Source organism: Camelus bactrianus, chromosome 8 (genome assembly GCF_048773025.1).
Source record: "Camelus bactrianus isolate YW-2024 breed Bactrian camel chromosome 8, ASM4877302v1, whole genome shotgun sequence".
In the NCBI taxonomy this organism is placed as follows: Eukaryota; Metazoa; Chordata; class Mammalia; order Artiodactyla; family Camelidae; genus Camelus; species Camelus bactrianus.
In genome coordinates, this window is record NC_133546.1 from 69,200,500 (window position 1) to 69,225,312 (window position 24,813).

Here is a 24,813-nt window from a genome sequence, read left to right on the forward strand (position 1 = left end):
CTTCTAGCCCTTTGCTTCTATAATCATGAATGAAAATTTCTCAGTTATTAGCATTTAAATGTTTGCTGATGATCTTTGCATTTTTGATTTTTCATAACCCAAATTAGCTATGAGTATATAGTTTTAGTTTTATAATGGATTAATAAATGTTTAAATTAATAGACCTAATTTCAAAATAAAGATCTATTTGGATCTTTAGTGTTTTTGATTTTGCATCTCAGTACCCAAATGACTGTGACCAGATAGTGACAGACTGAAAGTGACCATGTTTTTGAAACTAGGCTCACATAGAAGCCATTTCGGACAGACCCAGCTCCGGTGCTGGTAGAAAGAGCATTATCCTGAGGCATTAGCCAAAGCAGAGGGCAGCCTGTGGCCTAGAGCACAGTCAGGGGAAGCCTTTGGAGCACTCAGAAGTTCTCAGTTGACAGATAATTTGCACCAAGAGAACTGTCAGGAGGAATGCAGACTATTTCGAAGATCGATAAAACAGGAATTAGGCCTGCAAAACATCAAGGGTTAATTATCAAAATTGGGGTAAAGTGGGAACTGGGTATTAGAATTAAGGCAGAAGCCCATTTTTTAGGTTTGGAATATAGAGACTGGCGTGGATGATTTGATACCACACCCCTTAGAGTATGGGTTAGTTAGAACACTTAAAATCATTCCTGCCTCAGCTTAAGATTGATTTAAGAGACTAGTAGAGTTGAACCTGTCATTAGAGTCATAGGCACATCTGCAGGGCTGGAGAGCTACAGAAGCTAGAGAAACAATTAACACTTGATTCAAAAGATGCTTTTGAAAAAGTCGTAAACCTTTTGCTTAGGGATTTAATTCTGTCTGCTCCTCTGCCCTAACTTTTGCCAAAATCCTAGAACTGGTCCGTGTGGATAGCTCATCCAGTATGTCAGTGCCCCATTTCTTAAATCTCATTAATGAGCCACCCTTCAGTTCCACTCTGCTTTAGCCAGCTTCTCTCTGTGTCACACCATGAGTTTAATCACTGCTCCAGGTCAGCAGTGTGGAACTGCAGTTGACCTTGTGCTGAGTCCTCCCTGCTCTCGCAACTACCCTCTGCCACACTTGTTGTTTGGGCTCACAGAGACCTCCAGTCCCTTCATCCTTCCCTTTTCTCCTGGTCTGTCAAGCTTTTCCTCCTCAAAGAGTTTCACTGCTACTCACCTGAAAGATTTTTTTCACATTACATTTCTTTGTGGCCTTTTGCCCTCCTGTGTGATGATTGCAAAAGTACCTGAGAAATAATATAACCCTGAAATGTAGTTGTTTTTGCCTGTAAACTTTATTGATCTTTACTGCAAACATTTAATTTGCAAAATTGATCCTTCAGGATAATTTATTGTGAGTCAGAATGTGTGAGTAATGTGCCTGTGAATGATAGAATTATACCAATGAATTACAGACAATTAAATGTCAACTTTTTAAGTTGTATTTTAAAAATCAAGTAACTCGACCTGGAAAGCCTTCCTATACCCTCTTCAGATTACCCCGTACATTCATTTGACGGACGAAAACGGATGATCTTGAGCACTATTTCATGGATGGGAGGAAAAAATCCATTTTTGGGGATTGCCTACATCGCTATTGGATCCATCTCGTTCCTTCTGGGAGTTGTACTGCTAGTAATTAATCATAAATACAGAAACAGTAGTAATACTGCTGACATTACCATTTAATTTTATATTCTGAAAACAGATTTACTGCATGTGCATCAAGGCCAGTCGTAGTCAACCTAGCTTTCAAATGCTGATGTCTGGTTAGTATGTCATTTTTGAAGTTGGCACATAACTTTTTTTAAAAAAGCAGTCTTTGTCCTTTGCTTCTTCCTTACGGATGACTTATGAAAATATATGACGGGTATAAAACAGATTAGCTCTATTGATCATATCAACACTGTAACTGCTGACATGGCATCCCGATGTGTGCTTTTTGTTGGGACCGGCCAGATGATGCATAGAGCCTCTTCCACGTGAAATGCGTCTGCTGCTTAAATGTTTATGCTGTGTTGATAATATTATATTGACATGTGATACTGTATACGTGTGCCTATTATGTGAAGAAAGGAGTGACAAGATGTATGAGTATAATGACTTGCTAACTGTTCAGGATTCAGAGTTACAAAAAGATGAAGAAAGACCAAATCTAAATAAAACACTTCATCATTTTCATGTGTCGTGTGTAAAGGCTTAAAGTACCATCTTTGTTGAGGTGGTTCATGTATTCAGCTTATCCAGTACAGTTCTGTATCAAGCTAGCTTAGCTTTGATTTCAGAGGCCATGCTTACTTGTCCAGCATAGGAATTAATGCTCATGTCTGAAGAGGTTAGGTGGGTCTCAGGTAGGAGGATTTAAAATTTCTCTTTCCAGTGGGTTAAGGTGTTGCAGTCAGGAAACCCAGCTCACTTGAATTTTTACATACGATCATTTCCCGTGAAGCTTCCACTTCACAAGGGATGAAAGAATAGGTGAGATGGGAAAACTTTTTGGCAGACCTTCATCTGCTTCAACTGTAAACCAGATGTAAATGTTCAAAGGAGACTGTTTCTTGATACCCCAGGTATTTAACACTCAGAAATTTGCTTCAGCATTGGAAATACCTCAAACTTTTTATTTTGCAGGTAAGTGTTTTGACTTAAATACTAACATTATATTGCAGAAATTTTGGAAAACGGTAACCTTCATTCTCTCTATATTTCATTCAGTTTTTACATACAGGTCAAATATGAATATGTACGCACATTCTCTTTCATTACGGCACCAATTGTTTTGGTTGGTTTTTCTAGGATGATATTTACATTTCCTAATTAAATTCTGGAGATTTTGGAATCTGTACATGATAAATTATAATATATATGCTTGAAGCTATTTTATTTTCTATTAACTGGAATTATTTTAATATTCCTTATTGAATAAATGCGTAATTTGTTTGCTATGGAACTTATTCTTGAATGTGAACTATTTTTTCACATGCATGAAATGTATATCTTAATCAGAGGTGGCTTAATTGCATTGAAATGGTTTTTTTTTTTTTCAAACTAAAAGAACTCATGTTTGTATAGAAGAATGCCTGTTTGAATTCAGAGTCTGTAATTGTTTCCTTTCGTTATATTTTAAATCAAAAGGTCTGTGTAATTATCAATTTTGATTAATATATATTTTTTTGAAAAACAAAAAAATTATGTAATGGTTAATAGTAGAAATGTGCCACACTTCTTAAGTTTTGTATAACATGAAATTCAGTTAGAAGAACTTGTAGTTCATAATGACTTTTAACAGGTAGAATATTACTTGCATGAGGTACTTACTGTATGATTATCCTGAAATTTCTGAGTGCACAGGTTATTTGTGTAAAACTTTTCTTTGTTTTGTCAGTCCTTCAGAATATTTATTTATTCTGATAATTGACCCTCTTGCACATGGCAGTTTATTTTCTGGGATACATCACTGGGGCGAGGGGCTTCTGCTAGTCTTTGCAGATTGAGTTGTGCTGTTTAAGGAGGACTGCCAACCTGCATCTCTTTTTCTAACTTGGGGACCAAAGGTGCCGCTAAAGCAAAGCTGAAGAGCCCTTCCAACACTTTCTCATCTGTGGTGAAGACGGAAGCTTAAAATGTGTTTGGAGTTTTGTCTGTTTTACAAGTACATTGATGGCCTAAGTTCTCCCTTGTCTCTTGCCATTTGAACTTGATTCTGAATGTTGCTAAATATGAAGAAGATGGAACATTCATACGGCCGCTGTGACGAAGGGGAAGGAAAAACGTTTCTTACGGGCATTATGCTCATCTTTGGAAACACTGATACTCAACTTTCAAAGGATCATATTGCATCTTAAGACAACTAGGTTAAGTAGGAAGTTTGAAAAATGCATTAACTTGCAGGAAATATTTTGATATATGAAGTTACCAATTGAAGGAATGATTTAATAAGTAAAAGCTAAGAAATGTCTTTGAAATTATAAAGCAGCTTAAAAATAAATAGGTAAAAGTAACTGTACTACCGAGTGGAGAAGTTTTCAGCCAAGAGGAGAGTCAAATGAATATTGTGTATTGGTTAGTAACAGTTTATTTGTAACCTTGATTGTATTAAAAGATAACTTTCTGTTAGTATGTTCTGTATTAATAAAAGTGAACAAAATTAATTTTGCTATATTCAAGTGTCTTGCTGAAATAACAGTGCCCCAGTGTTGTTGCTGACATTTAGTATTTAGTACTAAATTTTAGTCGAGGGTCACTGAGTCCAAATTTTAACATTTCCATGCCTAGATTAGATTACCATTTTCTGTAAATATTAATCACTGACAGCATTAACTGCAAGATTTGTGTCACTGAGAAATATTTGTTCTTACCAGGAAGTGGTCAGATTGTCCCCTCAGTTACAGGTAGACAGGCTGAATTTGCTATAGATCAAGGGGAATTTCTGGTAAACAGAAAATGAATAACTGGTAGAGAGACAGGGAGGATGAAACTGATGAAGTGGGCGGGGCACGTAGGAGGTGAAAAGCCAGACTGGGGAAGAGGAGCCGCTGAGAGGCAGGGTTAGTGACGCTGCTCAGCCTGCTCACCCACTTCAAGGGAACACCGCCTTAGAATTATTGTATGATCCTTTGTTGGTTAAGCCGCCAAGTTTTGTTCTTTGTGAATGTGGTTATTTTGATGGGAGGGTGGAGGGAGTAAGGAAGTGCTGTTTCAACAAGAATTTGGTGCATGAATGTTTGTTGTAGAAGTTTGATAATCTAGTAAAGTGTATTAGAGCTTTTTTCTTGGCCCATGACCCATTCAGTAAACATAAAAATCATATTTCCCCTAATGTCATTTGAAATTTCAAAATAAATATCATGTCTAAAATCACATCAGACCATCTTGACCTTATTTGCTTTTTTATATCTAAAATTCAACAAAGTAATGTGTACATGTTAAAAAAAAACAACCTAAAGTCCTCATGACAAAAAACAGCAGTCCCTGTCTCAGATTTCTTTACCTTCTGGAGACAATTACTTTGACTTCAAAAATTGTTTCTTTTGGTATCTATCTTAGTGTATGTAAATAATATGCCTATTCTGCTATTGCTTGATTTAACTGCTTTAGACATTATTGTCTTCTTGATAATATTACCTGATGATTTCACTAACACGTACCTCCCCTTCTCTGATTATATAGTTATGCCATTAATACTTAATAAACACATTAGTTAATGTCTAATTATGACCATAAAAGTACTATAAAGTAAAGCAAAGCAGAGCCCATGATTATACTTTTATCATTTTATTTTTTCTGGAATTAATCACCTCATTTTTAAAATTTACATAACGTTCTGGAAGCCTGTCTTAAAATTTTTCTAGCTTCTCTCTCAGGTCCACCATCATCTCATCACTAGTCTTGAAGAGTTTTTGTCCCCAATTATCGGATTATCTGATTCCCTGTTTTCACTGGAAGGGTCCCTTCTGCATTTGCCATTCTCTCCCGATCTCTCCTGGTTCTTTTCTTGGCCGACTGCACAGCCATTATCCCAGGCCTTCTTTTTGTCACCCTGTGTTGGATCTGCTGTTGCCTAGTTTACTCTCTGGTTTACTGGAGCACTAGGTTTCTAAGACACGTAAAGTGTCCTAAGAAGTGGTATATAAGAAGCAAATTCTCTGAGTCCTTGCATGTCTGAAGTTTCCATTTCCACTCTCACATTTCACTGATAGTTGACTACATGTACAATTTTCAGTTAAAAATAATTTCCCCTTAGCATTTTGAAGGCATTGCTTCAAACTTCTCTCTTCTAACTTTCGTTGTTGCTTTTGAGAAATCCGATCCTATCCTAGTCAGATACTGGACCTCCTAGACTGATTCTTAAGTTTCTTCTCTTTTTCTCCAGGTGCTTTGTCTCTTCTTTCTAGATTTCTTCATTTTGATCTTCCAACATTATTTTTCTATTGAATTTTTAATATTAAAAATATATATATGTATTTAAAATATTTAATTTTTAAGACTTCCTTTCTGTTGTTTCCAAAACAAGCTAATCTTAACTCACAGATAAAATATCTTATTTTTCTGAGGCTATATATGGATGCATATATGTTTTCACTTTTCTTTCCTACTCTCAGCACCAAGTTATGTTGTTGCTGTTTGCAGTTTTTCATGGAGGTGACTTTCTTTGTTTCTCTGCCTAGTCTCAGGGCTCTGTCATACGTGAATGGACACTGAAGACTCCCTGAAAGCTATTTGCTTGTGGGCAGTGCTTGAAAGCGATAGGCTTCACCAACAGTGCTACTCGAAAATGCCACTCAGTGAATTATTTGTTCCTGCTCGTGACAAAATGCTTAGACAAGTAATAAACAGTTGGCAGGTCAGCAACTCTAGGTAGACTGAATTTTGAGAAACACTGCATTAGGGAGTGATTGTCAGGGAGCCCATCATTTGGCTGGAGGCCTTTTCTGTGGGACTGTTCAGTCTCTCTGGGCAAGAATTCTCTAGTCTTCTGCAAAAGGAAGGGGTTGGACGAGGGTCTGGCTTGCCCTGCTTTGAACTCTGCTTCTGCCTTTTCTTCCGCCACAGCTTCTGTTCTCCACTTGACACCTATTTCCCTAGACCCGGCCCTTTGCATGTGCCTTACGCCTGGTTGTCTCCTGTTGCTTTTTCCAGATAAAAATTCTCTTTTCACCTGTGGGAGACAGTGATGGAGGTGAGAGATTGTGTTTGGCTGAGGGATAGCACAGAGATCTCTGGGGTCTGACTGTTCTGCTGTAAACAATTTTCAACTAGTCATTTTCAGGCCCATACCTTGACTTCACCATTTACTATAACTTTTACCTTCATATCTGAGCTTTCCAGGAATTTTGGAACCAATCAATATGCTTCTCGTTGGTATCCATCCCCCCTTCAGATTGCAGTTTCCTCTCTCCTCTCAGCCCTATCCCATTTGCTTTCTGTTTTCCAGAAATCTCCTCAAGTTGCTTTTTCCTCTTTCTGTCTCCTCTTTACTCTCCATCCTTTTGGGCTGTCTTTTAAAAAAATGTCTTTTAGACTATCATACAGTAAACTTTAGTTGTCTTCTTGTAGGGTACGGTTCTGTGAGTTTCAACCCAAGCATAGATAACCATCATAGGATACAGAGCAGTACCAAAGCCCCCAAACCTCCCTTCTACTATATACCTTTGTAGCCACCCATCCTTCCATCCATGCATCATCCCAGGCAGCCACTGATCTCTTTTTCATCCCCAGAGTTTTGTCTTCTGAAATGTCATAAATGCAGTCATACCACATGTAACCTTTTGGAACTGGTTTCTTTAACCGAGCATAATGCCTTCATGGTTCATCTAAGGTGGTGTGTCTAACAACACCTCATACCCTTTCAATTCCTTTTCTTCCATTTTACTGGAGTAAAAGGGAAAAGAGACAAATTCTTGGGGCCAATTCACTATCTTAAACCAGAGCCACCTTGAAGCAACTTTTGATGATTTTGTTACTTTTTTTTTAAATCTCGAAAGATAAACTTACTATGTACTTGAAGTGATATTCATGGGCGCTTGTCTGTATGTCACAAGCTCTTCCTGCAGGGTGATGTGGAAGAAGGTCGAATTCACCCTACTTCACTTTCTCTGCAGAGACTGGCATTGCCACTTTCTTTCAAGGACAAGAAAAGCAGGGGAAAAAAATAGCTTGACAATTATATGTCAAATTGCAGTTGAATCAGTGGTCTAAAATAATCCCTGGGGTGTGTTGTCTTCCTTTTTTCACAACAAAGCTTGTAAAAGAGGAGTTCATATTTTAATGTCATCTTCAGCACAGCTGTCACCCCACTGTTGCACTATAGTCTCTTCACTGTCATCTGTGTCTAAAAGATGCAGTAGAAAGAATATGGTTTTTAGATTCCCACTGGCCTGGCTTTTACCTAATATAAACTGTATCTTCAGATTATCCTTCAGATTACTTAATTTCCTAAACCATTTACTTTACTATTTCCTTGTCGGTAACATGGGGATTTTAATACCCACTTGACAGATTTTGTCTTGAGGAATAAGGAAAGTGACAGATGATATGCATTTAGCACAAATTATAGAAAAATGGCACTCGATGAACAAGTCCCACTTCTTTTTGTCAAATCAGATGGACTCATTTCATACTAATCCCGAGTTTCTCTTATAGTCCTCAATGTGGGGACTGTTTTAGGAGTTAAGCCAGAAATCTTGCTCTCCTCTCCAACTTCTCAATCCAGTAAATCATGACCCTCTGTTGATTGGTGAAGGTACTTCCTCACTGTTGGCTCATCTCCTTATCTCCATCCCTTCTTCTGCACCTCCTTTGCTGCTGACTTGAGGTTTTCGTTTCCCTTTGGATCACTATAGGAGCCTTCTAATAGACTCAGTCCGTGGTAATTTATATCCAGTCCAACCTTTCACCACTACCAGAAATGATCTTGAAATAGAGTTCTGGCCCTTGACTATTTGCTGTTTAAGCCTTTAAATGGCCCTAAGGAACCTTCAGGAGATAATTTAAATTCACCATTAAAGTCTCACTCCTGTCTTCCTCTGTTGCCTCATACCTCCTTTTGTCCTTCTGCCAAACCAGACTATTTGCACGCAGTTCCCCAGATCACCTTCTCTTCTTTGCCTCTGCATATGCTATACCTTCTGCTTGGATACTTCTTGACCCATCTCTCCTTACCCAACTTTTCCTCTTATAGTAATAGCTTACATGTATTGAATTTTATCATTTAATCTTCACAGCTACTTGAAGATGGATACTAGTATCTCCATTTTACAGATAAACAGGTATAAATAGTGAAATTTGCTTCATATCACTGTCAAGTGACAGATCCAGGGTCTGTCTGACTTCCAGGTTCTTAACTATAGCAATATTTTTTCTCTTTTCACTCCATCTAGGCCTGTTTTACACTTCCTGCAGTAGATCATGCTTGGTTCTAAATCTAAGTTATTAATCATGTTCTTGCCCTAGGTTTGGAATGCCTTTTAATCTTCATTTGCTCTAAATTCAGTCTTTTCAAAACTCTCCTAATGATCACATCCTTCCTTGAGTTTCCTGTAGCAACTTCTGCTCTACTGATTACCAGAGACTCATTTTTGTCTGCATCATAATTTACTATTATGTGTGTATTATTTTTGTATTAAATTATATGCTTCAGGAGGTCAGGGATTTAAAGTTATCCCCTGAGCATACTGCAAAGTGTTGCATTCATAGAAGCTAGCCAGTACATTATAGTTCAACAATTGCTGTTTTATGAAAGTATTTTTCTCACATAAGGATTTCAGATCCAGAGATAAAGATCATTAGCCCCGATCCCCAACTTAAATTTGAAAAGACTGAGGCTTGTAATTAGATAAATTAATAATAAAAGAATACAGCAGTTGAGACCACCAAATGTTTCCTGATTCCTAACTATATAATAATCAAAGAAAATAAGCAATTATGTTGAAATACTGTCTTTAACTAGTAGTTTTATACATTAAACTTCACATGAAGCTGTTCCTACTACATTTTTTTTAAACTATTAAGTGGATTAAGGATGGTCCCAAAACTAAAATACATCGCAATCACACAAAACTATCCTGGCTTTCCTCTGCTTTTTATTTACAGATGCTGTAGGCAGGATCAAAGTAAGGGTTATCATCCTGTTTGTTTTTTAAAGAAAAAGAAAGATTGTGATTTGGTAACTTGGCATCAGTAACAGTGAAATATCTTTTCATTTAGTACTTTCACATCTGATGTCCATCTTACAGCAGGGGTCAAATTTACCATTACCTACCCCAGATTTCCCACATAGCTAAACAGCATATTGCCAATTCTGTTATGATGTCAAGAGCCCCCCGAAAGAAATATTTTTCAACAGAAGAGCCATTTCCAGTAATTTTCTAATATGACAAAGAAACTGATGTTTGAGAAAGGAACCTATTTTGAAAATAACTATTCTGCTTCAGAGGATGAATTTACAAATCAGGTAACAAATTTCAAGTGTGCCAGGGAAGCTGAAGTAAAGTTAGATAGACATCCAGGCAAATTTCAGCCATGTTTCCTGTCAGGATAGTCACAATGTACAGAACAAGGAGATGATGAGTGAGGAACCCTGGGACTGAAAAATGTTTGAGAGAATTGCAAGTATTAAAGATTTTGTGAATTTTTATACTCAGTGAAATGAGTTCACTCTTTTGTGCAGCATACTAGTCAGTTAACTAGTATTTACGGAGCATTTTCTACATGCCAATTACTATTCTAGATGCTGGGGATACATCATTGAACAAAATAAAGTTTGAAGCAGAGTCATTATCTAACTTAAGTCCTTAAAGGGATCATATCGCCGCGTGGAAGGTAGTGGCAGAGTAGAAGCAGGGAAACCAGTTAAAAAGGCTTTAGCAGTAATGCAAGAAAGAGATGATGGCTTGGCCTGGAGTGGTAATAGCAATGCAGATAATGAGAAGTGGTCAGAATCAGATTATATTTGGAAGGTATAGCCAACAGAATTTTGTAATGGATCAATTCCAGGGTATGATAGAAAACAGCCAAAGTTTGGGTCTTGAAATAAAATTGCAGAGGAGAAGGCTTGGAAAGTAGAATTCAGTTTTGGTCATTAAGTTTCAGATGCCCATTAGACATCTAAGTAGGAAGTCTGGAATGAATGCAAAAGAAAGATCAGATTGGAGAGCTGTCCACGCACCAGGGATATTTCATCACGTTGGATGAAACCACAAAAGGGATGAATGTAGGAAAGAAGCTGTAGTCTGAAATTTAGAAACTGAGAGGATGAGGATCCAAGAAAAGAAGCTAATAGCAGCTGCTGAAATAGAACCACCAAAGGAGCAGCATATGGAAGTCTCATTAAGACCATGTTTCAAACTATACACACGTTATACTGTATTGCATATATGGCTTATTTCCAAATTAAAAATTGAAAATTTATTGTGAGGGAATGATCAGCTGTGTTAAATGTTGCTGATAGATGCAAAAGATGAAAATCAAAACTGACAGTTTTAAGATTAGGAGGAGTGGAAGGGAAGACAAGTATAAAGAAATCTGTTTTGTTTTGAAGGAGAAGGGAAATGGTATGGTAACAGATCAAAGGTGGTTTGTTTAGTTTGGGAATATGTTTATAGGCTCATGGAATGATTTAGTAAAGAGGGGGAAACTAATGGCATGCATATAGGGATCTGCATCTACTTGAGAATCTATTTTATGTGAATCTGGTCTTTTGGAATAGAGCCATAAGGGTCCTAGATCTGTCACCCACTATTATTAATTCATCTGTTGGTTAGTAGATTACCCCCTTTAAGTAGTCCTAAACGGAATAGCAAGAAATTCACATAATCTCTGTTCTTAAAAAGTTTACAATCTAGTTGGCTAAATGGAGAAAACATAAGAGCATACACAAGTTTAACAATTCAGATTATAGACAATCCCCTTTAAACAACAACAACAACTCTGTGCCCCAGCATTGGCACCTAGTAATTGTCCTCAAGCATTTACTTACAGTGAGTAATACAGAGTGGCAAATAAACCAGGTCCTTTCAGTCCCAATCTATAGAAGAGATGAATTGGTTATCTATAATTCATAAATATATAAATTTATAAATTGAGTATTTATAATTGATGAGGAAAAGAAAACTGGGAATAGGTAAGATGGTGGCATCTAATCTTTATAGATTAGAAGTAATAACAATTTCAATATTAATGATTTTTATCTATGCATTTCACCTATGCTGAACCCATGAACCATCAGCTTTCTCTTTGGAATAATTATGAGTTCGTAAAAAGGTGGAAGATATTTATTGTATAGGGTAGACAGTTTTATATTTACACCGGGTTGGAGTTGGGCACTTGTCATAGACGCTTGTAATGTGGCATTATGTAAACACGGTTGGTATCTGTACTGTAATAGCTATGCCACTCCAGTCATGGAGAGTGCCCTGCTAGACTGAGACAGCAAGACCCAAGAGTCCAGATCTGCCATCCAATTTCTGGTCCCCCAATTAAAAATGTCCCCTCTTTTCAGCGTTTTCCCAGCCTGAGAAACGAGCGAATAGCATCCACGATTCCGGCCACTGGGGAAGACCTGCGTGCAGGAGTTCCGCAGCATCGAAAGGTACAAGAAGACAAAAGCCGGTATGCCGACGCGGCTCTGTGCAGCATCCTCTCAGCACAAGGAACAAGAACATCCTCACCACAGTTTCCTCGGTGGGAAAAACTGACTGTATCTGTGTAAGAGGAGCTCTTCTTTTTGTTCCGTACTTCATCCAGCTTCACAGAGTTCGACCAAACCAGTGTTCTAAACAATAGCTCAAGGGTTGCTGAGAGCTGTACGCCTTTCTCGTTCAAAATACACACGCTGATTTTCTATGCTGGTCTGGTCTCACATTAATTTTAGCCTTTATCTAAGCTAGTTAGAAGAGTACGCAACGCCACAGTCCCCGCCTCGCAGGTCGCAAAAGCAGTTCGCTTCTCCGCAGCCTCCGCTCCCGGGGCCGGCCGCCTGCACGCCACCGGCTGCTGAAGAACGAGATCGAGGCATAGAGACGGCCCGCCGCCTAGAGCGGCCACAACTGCCCGGCCATTCTCGCTTTTCTCTCGCTCTCTATGGTTAGGAGGGCAAGCTCCTCCTCTGCCCGGAAATAGTTATGTTCCCAGACACTTGCGCAAAACCAGAAAGTAGTTCCGGTTCCGGCGTGTGGATTTTCGTTCCTGGTAGTCAGTTGTCACGGTTGGTGAGCAGCGACTGAGGCAAGATGGTGCGGAATCTGCTGGTGAGGATCTTTTCTCTAGGCATTTATGATGTGGGGAGGGAGGGCTGGGAGGGGAGGCTAAAAGGGCCTCTCCTGGGAGGGAAGGAGGAAGGGGGGAGGCGGCTTCTGAAGTCACCTTGGTCCATGTCCTTTTTGCTTGACCTTATTTTCCCTTCCATGCATCACTCTGGCCCCAAGCTGTGCTGGGAAGATGTAGGGAATGGCGAAGCTGGCGAGGTGACCAGAGGATTGTGCGTTAGACAAGCGTGGGTTCTTAGTTCTCATTCCTGACCTTGTGGGCCCAGGTGGGAAGTTTCTGATACCCGGAAGCATCAGACACTGAAGGGTTTAAATTTCAGTGGTTCTGAGCTTTGTGAGCGTCAGAAGGCTGTTTAAAAAACAAGTCATTCAATTTTGGCTGGGACTTTAGGAGCATTCATGGCCGAATGGTCGTGTTGTTTCCGTCAGGCAGTTCTGCAGTGTCCTTTACCCCTCCACCGACTTTGAGAGCATGTGAAATATTTTCCCAAAATTTTGAAAAGAAGGAAAATGTAACAGTGGTCGTTTTCTTTGGTAATTTTACAATGAGTTTTTACTTATCTTCGCAATGTCATTTGACAATGGAATGCACATTTGTTGATTTAATTCAACTGAATATGTAATGCAAGTTTCTTTGTTTAAAGATTTATACCCTACTATTGATTTTTAGAAAAAATGTAATGAGGGAAGCACTTAACTAGAAATCATGCCTGTTTATTTTGATATCAAATAATAGATTTTTAATAATATGGTAGAGTATTAAATAAAAGAAAATTCTGAGCTTAGTGTATTTTGTAACCTGTCTTTATTTTTGTAGTATCTACATACCAATATATTTTCCTTATATAATGCTACTGCTTAAATTCAGGTAAAGATCATGAATTTTTTTTTTCCCCTCATAATTTGCATGAATTGCTTCTTAAATGTGGTCTTTGGGGACTTCAGAATGTAATATAAAGAAACAGTGGCAGGGCAACAAATAAGAAAACCTCAGTGCTTATCTATGACTTTGTTATTGACAAATTAGATATGTTTTAACTCTCAACTTCCCTTTTCTGTAATATTAAAGATTGGAAATGGTTGAATTTTGAAGGTTTCTTTAGGCCTTAAGTCTGCTTAATATATATGGATTTTTTATTTCAGGCTCTTCGTCAAATTGCTCGGAGGACCATAAGTACTGCTTCCCGCAGGCAGTTTGAAAATAAAGTTTCAGAGAAACAAAAGCTGTTTCAGGTACTGAAATATTTTATGGGAGATTGTTACTTGTTATAGTTAAGAGTACCAAAAGTTGGAGATAGGGAGTAAATCTGGAGATGTCTGATCCTTAGCAATCCTGTTGTATTAGCAAAAGAATAATGAGAAGCTGTCTATTGATAGCTAACTGAGCATTTGCTATAGCCAGCAGGCCTTTGGGAAAGCAGAAGAAAAGAGGAGGTAAGGGTATAGGCCAAAGGCACTTTCTTTTGGGAGAGTCATATTAGGTTAGCACTCTTTGGGGTAATTGTACTGGAATTGACAAATAGACTGTAGGAAGGGCCTAGGAACAGGACAAATATGTGTAGAAACTTGATATATGTCAAACGTACTATTTCCTGTCAGTTGGGAAAGGATATAATAAATTAGTATTGGAAAAATTGGCTATTTTGAAGAGATTAAAGTTACATCCCTTCTATATTGCATATTAAAAGATTAATTACAGATATAAATACTTCTCCCTCAAAAAATATTAAAATACAGGAAAAATCTTTCCAGTTTTATTGAGGAATGATTGACAAGTAAAAATTGTATACATTTAGGTTGTACCTGACTTTTTTTAAAGTGTACAGTGAGACATTTAATATATCTATGAATGTTTACCACAGTCACGTTAATCTTTGGGGTCATCCTAAGGAAGTCTTTACAAAGCGTAGAAGCTATAAAGGAGAAAAGTTGCAAGATTTGATGACATGAAAATTGTAAATGTATTTATGGTTACAAAACACAATTGACAATTTGAGAGCAAATTTTTAAAATTAGCAACATTTTTACTGTTAGCAAAAACTTAATGTCCTTAATATAGAAAGAGCTCCTACAAATAAATAAGAAATGCAAATTAAAGTGACAAGCTGCTCTCTTTTTCCCTGTTTGTCTGAATTTTAGGAAGATTTAAAATAGGTTATGTTAGCCAGGTGCGGGAAATATGTGCATTCCTATATAGTGCTTTGATATATGCTAGGTAGTAGTATAATTGGTACAGAAATTTTAGAGGATATTTGAAAGTATCATTAGAAACAAACCACGTGCCCTGTCATCTAGGACTCCCACTTTAAGAGTCTTTCTGCAGAATAGTAGCATAAGTATTTAAAAATAGGAAATAGGCTATTATTCATTACAGGATTTTAATACCCCAAACCCTAACAACCTAAATACCCATTAACAGAGGACTGACTAATTGAATTATGATTTTTTGGGGGGTGGCATAGTGGAATTCTATGTAGCCATTAAAAGGAACAAAATAGGTTTAAATGGACTAACAATGGTTTTTAAGATATTATTGAGTGAAAAATAGTGTGTGATAGACCATTGTATAACACAATCTCATTTTGTGTATTAAACAAGTATGTGTATGGATTAGAAGATATGACAATATAAGCATTAAAAAATTAAAGGTGTGTACTTGGTGTTAATAGTGGTTTTCTAATGAGGAAAGACTTAATGGGACAGAGCAGTTTACCTTTGTAAGTAGTTAGGTTATCAGTGATGTTTTGTTTTATTGTGATCTCTGATTTTTCATAAGTAAAATTTTAAGTGGTAAAAAAAAAAGTTGTACCATATATACTACATAAAGAGAAAATACTTAATTTAACAGATATATTAAATATCTACTATATGCCAGGTACTGGATTAGGAGTTAAAGATATAACTTATGGTTATGAACCAAAACCCTCTCCCTTTTTTTTAAGGGGTAAAAAACTTCCGTACAACTAAATCTAAAGTGGAATAATTATTGCTTTTTTAATAAAGTTGATGAACTCAGTAACTATATTTTCACAACCTTAATGTTTATATATGTTCCTTTGAAAGGATCTCTTTTGGATCTCAAATTAACTTTAAAAGAAAGAATGTCAATTTTTAGGAGTTCTTATTTTAAAAGTAGCTGTAGAGAAAGAATCAGGAAAATTATAGTCCTTTTAAATTTTGATATTTAACAGACTTCAATTCCAGGAGGTTAAGGAGCCACTTCATTTTATAAGAATGAATTAATTTTTTTTAACTTAGCTGGAAACAAATGTCACATGTATTAATTATTCCTATTTTTTTTTTTTACCTAGGAGGATAATGGAATTCCAGTGCATCTAAAGGGTGGGATGGCTGATGCCCTCCTGTATAGAGCCACCATGGTTCTCACAGTTGGTGGTAAGATGTTTGGAATGCTTGCTTTAGTGTAAAGTCATAGCAGGGGTAACTAACAACATCATTGCTTTCACCATGCCAGTATTTTAACACAGGCAGTCTGTTCCCAGAATCTGAGGTCTTACTGCCTCACATATAATGAACAACTCAAGAAGGTGTTGGATACATATTGTAGAAGAACATTTTAATTTTTTTTAAAAAAAAAACCAATAAAGTTTGATAATTATCTCATGAGAGAAGTGGCTTTTGGAGTGGGCCACCGGTGGCCCTGCTGGCCTTGGGAGGAGCCAAAGATAGCGCTCTGCCCCATCTCCTGTAACAGGGTCTCTTAAACATTATGACTGTGATGCATAATAAAAGCACATTTCTTATCTAAACTCTGTATGTACATGTTTGAGACAGAAACGGAACCTTGTACAGCACAGAGCTTACTCTGATTGTGTGTAAAGTGCTTTGATATTTCCCTGTGGTTTGGGCAGGCCCGTTATTCAGTGTTAACAGTGGGCTATCACAGATTGGGGTGCTGGGGGCAGCTAGGAACTGGGATGATTGCCCGCCAGGGGAGAAAGGAAAACGATGTTAGAGTGATTACCGGACGCTCGTCCTATTGATAGGAATGCCACATACATGGATTTCTGTAACCCTTGTATTACGTCTGTAATGTATCCTCACATTAAAGATGAATAAATTATGTCATTTACCCAAGGTAATGCTGCTTGTTTGTGGAAGAGCTGAGATCTGAGTCCCAGTCACAGAGTCCCCTGCTTATACCAGGGCGCCTTCTTTGGCTTACTTGAGTACAGGGAAGGGCGTTTATGGACAGCAACCTGGTTGTGACATTTGGGCTTCCTTAAGATAAAGTCCTAAATTATTTTTGGCCAACATGACTGTTCCTTAGACATTTTGGTAATTAGTTTTAAAAATAAATTTCTAGTTATTAGAAGTTCCTACTTTAAATTTATTTTAAAATTATATGTCACTCTTCCTTGGTTTTACATTGATAATATACTTCAGAGAAGGCATGCATATTTTTGACCTCTTTTTTGGGCTTTTGAATCATTCTTAGCATTTTTCAGGCAATCTTAGGTTATAGGTTCTTAATCTTTAAAAATGTTTTACCAGTTATTAAGTTGACAGATAAGTTATTTTGCTGCATCTAACAGGTTCTGTAGAAGTTAACTAATACTAAAACTAAATTAAACGTATTTTATTTGTATTTAAAATTTTGCCAGCACCTATCAGAATACTTTTTATGTTCCCATAAAAGTAGTCTAAATGCCAACCTTGCCTTTATATTACAACTTTTTAGCTGGAATGTTAGGTGTATACATTTACATCTCAGGATTTCTTACAAGTTCTTTCTCTGTTTCTCCTTTTTCAGGAACAGCATACGCCATATATGAGCTGGCTGTGGCTTCATTCCCCAAGAAGCAGGATTGACTTCAGTTTATCCTCTCAGCGATCTGTGGACCAGTAATCTGACAATAACTGAGTTCTTCTTTGGGGATCAATATTTATTGACTTGTACTAACTGCCACCAATAAAGCAGTCTTTACCATGCTTGGTCTTAGTTTTTCACTTTAGGATACGTTATACCAATTAACACCAGCTCTCGATCAGCCTTGTAAACCTTAGGTAAGGAGCAAAAAAAAAAAAAAAAAAAATTCCTTTGTCATTAGATTGTATAAAATATCATTGTGATACTGTTATAGTGCAATTTTACTTTTAGCAGCTTAGTATTATATAGTGGATGGTCTTCAGCTTTAATTGAGCTTGGCACTTGGAAAGCGTACTTCTTTGAATCTCGCCTGCCCCGCCTTCCCTGCTGTACTGTATGCAGGGATGTGCTAGGACCTGGGATTAGTGGAGTCCGTTTATTTTTGACTCATGGGATTCAAGGGTCTTTTTTTCCTCCTCTCTTTAGCTGTGTGTGTTTATGTTTAAAATATTGGATGTATTCCACAGTTTACAGGAGGCTTTAAGAGAGTAGCTGTGAAATAATTCAGTATTTGTTCTTCTGCTCACACTCACAATGGGCTTCTATTATGTTACTTTAATCCATAACGTAAAGTGTACTTTTCCTTAAAATACTTAGTTCATTTGTGAAAGTTAACCTGGGGGAGCGTGAGGAATCAGACTTTGTCATCTCTGTAAGCTGTGCATTTGTAACACTACTACGTGAAGACTAGAGTCTTGGTGTGTCAGATCTAGAAGAAATCTATGAGTAAGGGTTTTCTAAACTTTAATTTCTGGATAAAATCGAGAAAATTAATAGATTTAGAAAAATAGAGTCAAATCTGAAATAGGTCAACTAAGTCTTTTGCTTTTAAAACATTGAGGCTTATGGTACAAATCCATCTCAAAAGATACCTAATAAAAGATGTTTCAGCCTTGAATCTTGAACATTAGAAAGGATCCTGGTAGCCATACGTCTCACCTGCCACCAGATGCAGGAATCTGCCTAACCTCTTACAGACTCTTACTGCTAAATTAGCAGAGAACATGGCTTTTGAAGGGAGTGGAATGAATAACACTAGACATTTCCAAATGCTGAGGAAGTGCTTAAGTTGGTCTGGAATTGGTCCAATTTTGTGTTCAGAGCTAAAAAGCAACTACTGATGATATTTTGAAACCAGCTCTATTTGTTGGCATTGTACAAAGGAGAACTTCATAAATGTGACTTGAAATGCCTTGATGACATGGTACAAAGGATACTGTTGTGCAGTAACAAGGAAGAACAGCTCGCTACCCTCTGCAACTTCTATCTCTTGATATTGTGAGGGGTACTTCACTATTTGTGGTGTAACCTAGTGAGACAATTTATAAAACGTTTTTAATGCCAAAATTCTGTTTGAGCTATGTTAACATGGCAAGATTGGATAAAGTAGAAGTAGGCTAAATGCTTAAGATGCTTTAAAATACTGTAAAATGCTAAGATTACATTTTTGCTCTTCACCCTTAACTTTTGCTTTGTAAGCAGGGGTGGAGGTGGGGAGGGGTACGAAGGGCAGGATCTCAGAAGAGGGGTTGCCGGTTAGAATTTCATGAAATAATCTGCTATACTTAGCATATTTAGTAAGAAATATTACTATTATTGATAGATTTCGAAAGCTAACCAAATGCCCGTAGAACAAAGTTGGTTAGAAGTATTGAAATGTGGCCTTCAGGAAACAAAACAACTGTCATTCCAACCTCCTTTTATCTTTATACGTTATCCTTTTGAAAATAATGTCTGCTACTAAGTAGAAGAAATTCCATGATGATGTTATCCCACTAACACTAATGCAGAGGAGTTACATTTAGGTGAAATTTTGTTGTAATTAGTCCTATGCTCAGAACTGTGTTTGTAGGCTAGCTGTTGTAGGTGAAATCACACCAAAAAAAACTACAGCTCAGAGAGGCATGCCGTTTACCCAAAGCTTCAAATAAACGGCAGCCCAAGATTTCAAATCCAGTTTTACCTGATTCTTAAAAATTCATGGTCTTTCTGGTATACTTCCTCTTACCAGGTATCTGATTAAACATTGGCTGGGATAGTACATTGCTAGCAGCAACATATGCAACTATGAATACCCTGCCGACTCCATCCCCTTCACAGGCAGGCTTCTTGAGGAAGCAGTCAGCACGGTTTCCAGTCCAGTGTTCAGCCCCACATGGATCTCTCTATAACCTGCAGTCTACTAAGTATTTACCACCTGTCTCTCCCGTTCGATAGCCGAGACCCAGCCTCAGCGCTCATCACCGGCCGCAGCGCTCGGCTGCTGCGTGGTGCGCGTGCGCACTCGTTCTTGACCGGGAATGTGGTGAAGCTCCCCAGGTTCTGCCGGAACCTCTGACATTCTTCCCTTTGCTCCCAGTGGTCCCTGCACTCGTCTTCATCGGGCGTTTCATGCCTCTGAATCTGATTCCGAGTTTGAATTATAATCATTGATAAGACTGGAAGCCTGGATAGCACTGTAGTTAATCACAGACGATGGAGTCAGAGGACCCAGCCTCAAGCGTTGGATTAGATGACCGTTAGTAACCTTGCTACACTCGTGTCCTCATCTGTATAAATGGGATAATGCCAAGTTATTCTAATGCATGTAAAGCACGCACAAAAATGATTTCTGACACACACCAAATGGGCAAGAAATCTAGGGGCTTCTATTGCTGGCTCTCCAAGAGAAGGAGCTCGATCTTTTCAACTCATATTCCTGTCAACTTGACACAGCGTAGGGGTTATGAGCTGGTCAGGGCTGGTAGGGCTGGTTCACACTTCCATGCATGTCCTTGGTGCCTTCTTTTGGCTCTGCTATCCTTAATGATGGCTTTCATTTTCTTTGTAAGATGGCAGTTGTAACTCGAGCAATTTTGTTTGTTTTCCTGCAGGAAGAAGGACTGGTGAAGGCACATGCTGAATAGGCAAACTCTGTGTAAAAAACTTCCGAAGCCCCGCACTGAGACTTCAACTTATCTCTCTTTGGCCAGACTTTTGATCGTGCCTGGATTCAAGGAGGCCACAAAATGCCTTAGCTAGGTATGTTGCCAAGCAAAACTGGACCTCTTTAATAAGAAAGGGAGTCTGAGTATTGAATTGGCAACTCAGTCTCTCCCCCAGCCAGTTTGTTTTTTAAAAGAGTGAAGTCCACACTGGAGGAGACAGGACCTAGAAGCAGTTTGGTTCCTGGTTCGGGTTGTTTCTGACTCCCACAGCCATGCCTGTCCTTAGGCTTGGGTGTATTCCATTGGCCAATAACTTAATCTTTTTGCTTAAGTTAGTTCAGGTAGGTTTCTCAACCAGGAACCAACCAAAGCAGGATTTCCTGCGTTTCCCATCTATCATCCCATCTAATAGGGCCCCAAATCTACCAGCTACTCTAAACAGTAGTTTGGTGTTTCATACATGGCAGCCAATTACTGGTTTCTCACAGCAGGCAGGAATGTTTCAAGTCAGCATGAACTCAAATAAATATGGAGAATACAAGAATGATAAAAACCAAGAATTACAATGCTGCTGTAGCCTGTTTGGCTCAGGGTTTGCAGAACCCTTCCTGCCATGTGAAATAGTTGAGCACAAGTTCCCCAAAGCTGGCAATTTCACAGGCATCTAGTTGGAGACTTCCCCATCCTGTGTCCAGGATGCATCTGTGCAGAAAGCGACATCTCGTGACCCACTACCAGGACTTCTACGTATACATCAAAATCGATAATTCAAGTTAACAGATGTTGAGCGCCTAGTGTGTGCCAGACACTGTTGTGGGTGCCCGGGAATCAATGGGGAACAAAATATGCAGATTCCTGACCTCACAGAGTTTACATTATAGTGAGGGATGGCAACGGAGACAGTCAATAAAATTTTAAAAATTGCACAGTATGTCAGAAAGTAGTAAGTTCTATGGGAAAAAAAGACCAAAGGGGAGAGCTGGCATAGGGGTGGGGCTGACTGGCTGTAGATGTAAATGAGGTGTGAGGGTAGGCTTCAATGGGAAGGTCAGATAGAAGTAAACACTGTAGAGGTGAGGGAGCTGGTCCAGCAGATACATGGGGAAAGGCTTTATAGGAAGAGGGAACGGCTTGGAGCAAGTGCCCTAATGTGCCCGGCATGTTCAAGATCAGGAAGGCAGGAGAGTTACTGCTGACTGAGGAGGAGAAATCAGAGGTTAGCAGGGCTCACACCAAGTAGGGCCTTGTAGGCTGTTGTAAGGACTCAGGCTTTTCCTCTGAGTGGTATTGGGAGCCACTGCAGAGTTTCTCGCAGAAGAGAGACTTCCATTTTTAAAGAGGATTAGATTGGCTGTCATGTTGAAATAGACCAGAGGGGACCCAGGGTAGGTGTCAGCAGACTGCCACAATCCAGGCAAGAAACAATGGAGGCTGAAAGCAGATGTGAGTCCTGGAGGCAAGGAAAAGTGGTCCGACTATGAACAGAGGGGGAGTTTTCCATTACCAGCCTCCTAGACCTGGCTCTTCTCCATCCATCCACCCTCCCATCCAGCCATCTGTCCGTCCATCCAACAATTACTTATTGAAAGCTTACTTTATGTGGGGCACTGTTCCAGGCTCTGAGAACACCACTGTGAACTGGACCAGCAAGCTCCTTCTGGAGCTTACATTTTACTCAGCAGAGATAGATGGTAAATAAACTCGTACCCCAATGGTGGTCTACAGTGGGAACTGCTATCAAGGAATCCACAGTGATTTCTTAGGAAAAGTGCTGGAGTAGAAGCTAGAAAAGGCCTCAGAGGAAGTGATGTTTGAAACAAGACCAGAAAAGAAGGAGCCAGCTGTGCTAAAAGTCAGGAGAAAAGCATTCCTGGGAAAGAAAACTTGCTGTGCACAGTGGAATTGCAGAGAGAAGACCAGTGTTGTTGGAACATAGGGAGCTGGGGAAAGACAGCAGCAATTATCTCTTCCCCAGGGACGAACAGCACATGGCCATGTTGCTACACGGACGGTCCGCATGGATTTGTTTCTGGTTTCATAATATTATGAAACAGTCTGATAAGCACAGTATTGATTTAACAAAGAGTCTAAACATAAACTAGCATGTGAACACTCTCTTCCAGCCAGTTGTTGTTACTATTATTAGCAAGAACTAGAAGCTGAGGAAATACAGTTAGGAGAGATCAAACACACAGCAATTAGGTTTGAACCTGATCTCAAATCAAGATCTAACTTATTCCAAATCCCATTAAAAAAAATCCACTATGTACCATGTTACTTCCTAGATGAGGAAGAAGAAAGGCTACTTAAGACAATTTTACTGGTTCCCCGATAGACTTTATTCTGGGTGAACAATTGATTCACTTGTTGTTCAGTAAACCTGCCTCTTAATGGTTGGCAACTTTTATTTGCTCTCTCTCTCTCCTCTCTGATTCCCATGAAGCTGACCATGTATCTGCTCTGATTGGCTGTCTCTATTGAAATTATAGTTTTACAGCTTATCAATTTTTTTTTTTTAAAAAAAACAACTCCTTCAAGTCAGAGATGTTTTGAAGAACTCATCTCGTTAATGAGGAAACCCAGTCAAAACAAAGACACTTTTGAAATCTGATTTAGACACCCTACTGTGTGCTCTGATCCACTGTACACATCTCCACCAGTGCACTTATTATGCAGTGTTGTGGCTTTGTTTACTCCATCTGACGATAAGCTCCTTAAAGTCACGGATGAAGTCCTTCATCTCTGTATTCCCAGATCCCAGCAAAGCACATGACTTATGGCAAATATACAATAAATTCTTCTTTTTCTAAAAACATATTTTTTTCAGATCTAACATTCAAAAAATCTCAAATACTGCACCACAATTATGATATAGAATTTTTCTCTCACCCCTAAAAGTTCCATTTGCTCCTCTGCAGTCAATCCCATACCCCACCGCCAGTCCCTGTTCTGAATTATGTCTCTGTAGTTTTGCTAGTGAGGCTATACTGTCATATACATGTCATAATATGTGGTGTGTACTCCTTTGTGTCTGACTTTTTCCCTGGGCATAAAGAGTTTGAGATCCATCTATGTCACAAATATCAGGAGTATACTTCCTTTTGTAACTAAGTAATACATTAAAGTTGTTTTCAGTTTTTTACTGTTACTATTATGAATAATGCTGCTCTAAACATTCACATGCAGGTCTTTTTTTTCAAATGGAGGCACTGGGATTGAACCCAGGACCTTGGGCATGCTAAGCATGCGCTCTATCACTGAGCTACATCCACTTCCCCCCACCTATACAGGCCTTTAGATGGACATATATTTTCATTTCGCTTGGGTAAATACATAGCACTGGGATTTCTGAGTAGTACAGTGAGTGTTTAATTAAATTAAATTAAATTAAATTATTTATTTTTATTGAAGTACAGTTACAGTGTGTCAATTTCTGGTGTGCAACACAATGTCCCAGTCACGCACATACATACGTATATTCGTTTTCATATTCTTTTTCATTAAAGGTTATTACAAGATATTGAATATAGTTCCCTGTGTTATAAAGAAGAAATTTATGTTTTTAATCTGTTTTTATATATAGTGGTTAACATTTGCAAATCTCATTTGATCCATTTTTTTAAACTGTCCTCCCTCCTTTAATTCTCTTTTCTTGAACCTTCTTTTGACTTTTACTCCATACCTACCTTATCAATGGTTTCTCCTCTTGGATTCATTTAATCTCTTTTCCTGCCCCTTTTGAAATATCCTACATAATTTATAGTAGGTCATCAGTGGCACTTTCATAAATGTCCTTCGGCTACGGTCCATCTCAGAGCCAGAGAACGAAACTGTGAGGTTTTAGATACACCTGGGATGTGCCCTTCCGTTTCAGGTTCTGTGATGCGTCAAAGAATACTCAAAATCACGTCAGTGAATCTGAAGTCGGATGCAGATGGTCTGAGATGCTAGAAGGAGGCTTCGTAATTTCTGGGACAATGTGAGTATCCTTCTGTGACTTTTCCATTGTCTCTAAGACAAACACAGGCATCTTTTCACAAGAGAAGCTAAGTCATAGTCATTTTTAAAAGCCTACATTTCCCTGGAAATTTTCCTATATTCTCTTTCTATTTATAACCACATTTGTTTTGCCTGTTTTTTTGTTCCAGCATAATGTTTATTAAAAAGATGTCATGTAATCCTTTCAGTGCCCTCTGAGATAGGAAAGATGAAATGAAGTTTTAACA

General features: G+C 38.4%; 2 protein-coding genes across 2 annotated transcripts in view; both read left to right on the forward strand.

Moving 5' to 3' along the window:
• Positions 1–4,156, forward strand: part of TMEM30A (transmembrane protein 30A) — a 33,764-nt gene extending 29,608 nt beyond the window's left edge. Inside the window, exon 7 of the mRNA XM_010972815.3 lies at positions 1,501–4,156. Coding sequence (XP_010971117.1) covers positions 1,501–1,694 — 194 coding nt within the window. The 3' untranslated portion in view covers positions 1,695–4,156. The remainder of the gene's footprint in view (positions 1–1,500) is intronic.
• An 8,439-nt stretch (positions 4,157–12,595) lies between these two features.
• Positions 12,596–17,722, forward strand: COX7A2 (cytochrome c oxidase subunit 7A2). The gene is made up of 4 exons (XM_010972814.3): positions 12,596–12,751; positions 13,913–14,002; positions 16,081–16,165; positions 17,544–17,722. Exons 1-4 carry the CDS (start codon positions 12,734–12,736, stop codon positions 17,600–17,602), a joined length of 252 nt encoding a protein of 83 aa, XP_010971116.1. The 5' UTR covers positions 12,596–12,733; the 3' UTR covers positions 17,603–17,722.
• The last annotated feature ends 7,091 nt before the right edge of the window (positions 17,723–24,813 follow it).

What these genes read in the sequence shown, in the direction of transcription:
- COX7A2 (XM_010972814.3), top strand. An exon ending in AGAAACAAAAGCTGTTTCAG is followed by an intron (nt 14,003 to 16,080) that starts GTACTGAAATAT and finishes TTTTTTACCTAG; the next exon opens with GAGGATAATGGAATTCCAGT. An exon ending in CATGGTTCTCACAGTTGGTG is followed by an intron (nt 16,166 to 17,543) that starts GTAAGATGTTTG and finishes CTCCTTTTTCAG; the next exon opens with GAACAGCATACGCCATATAT.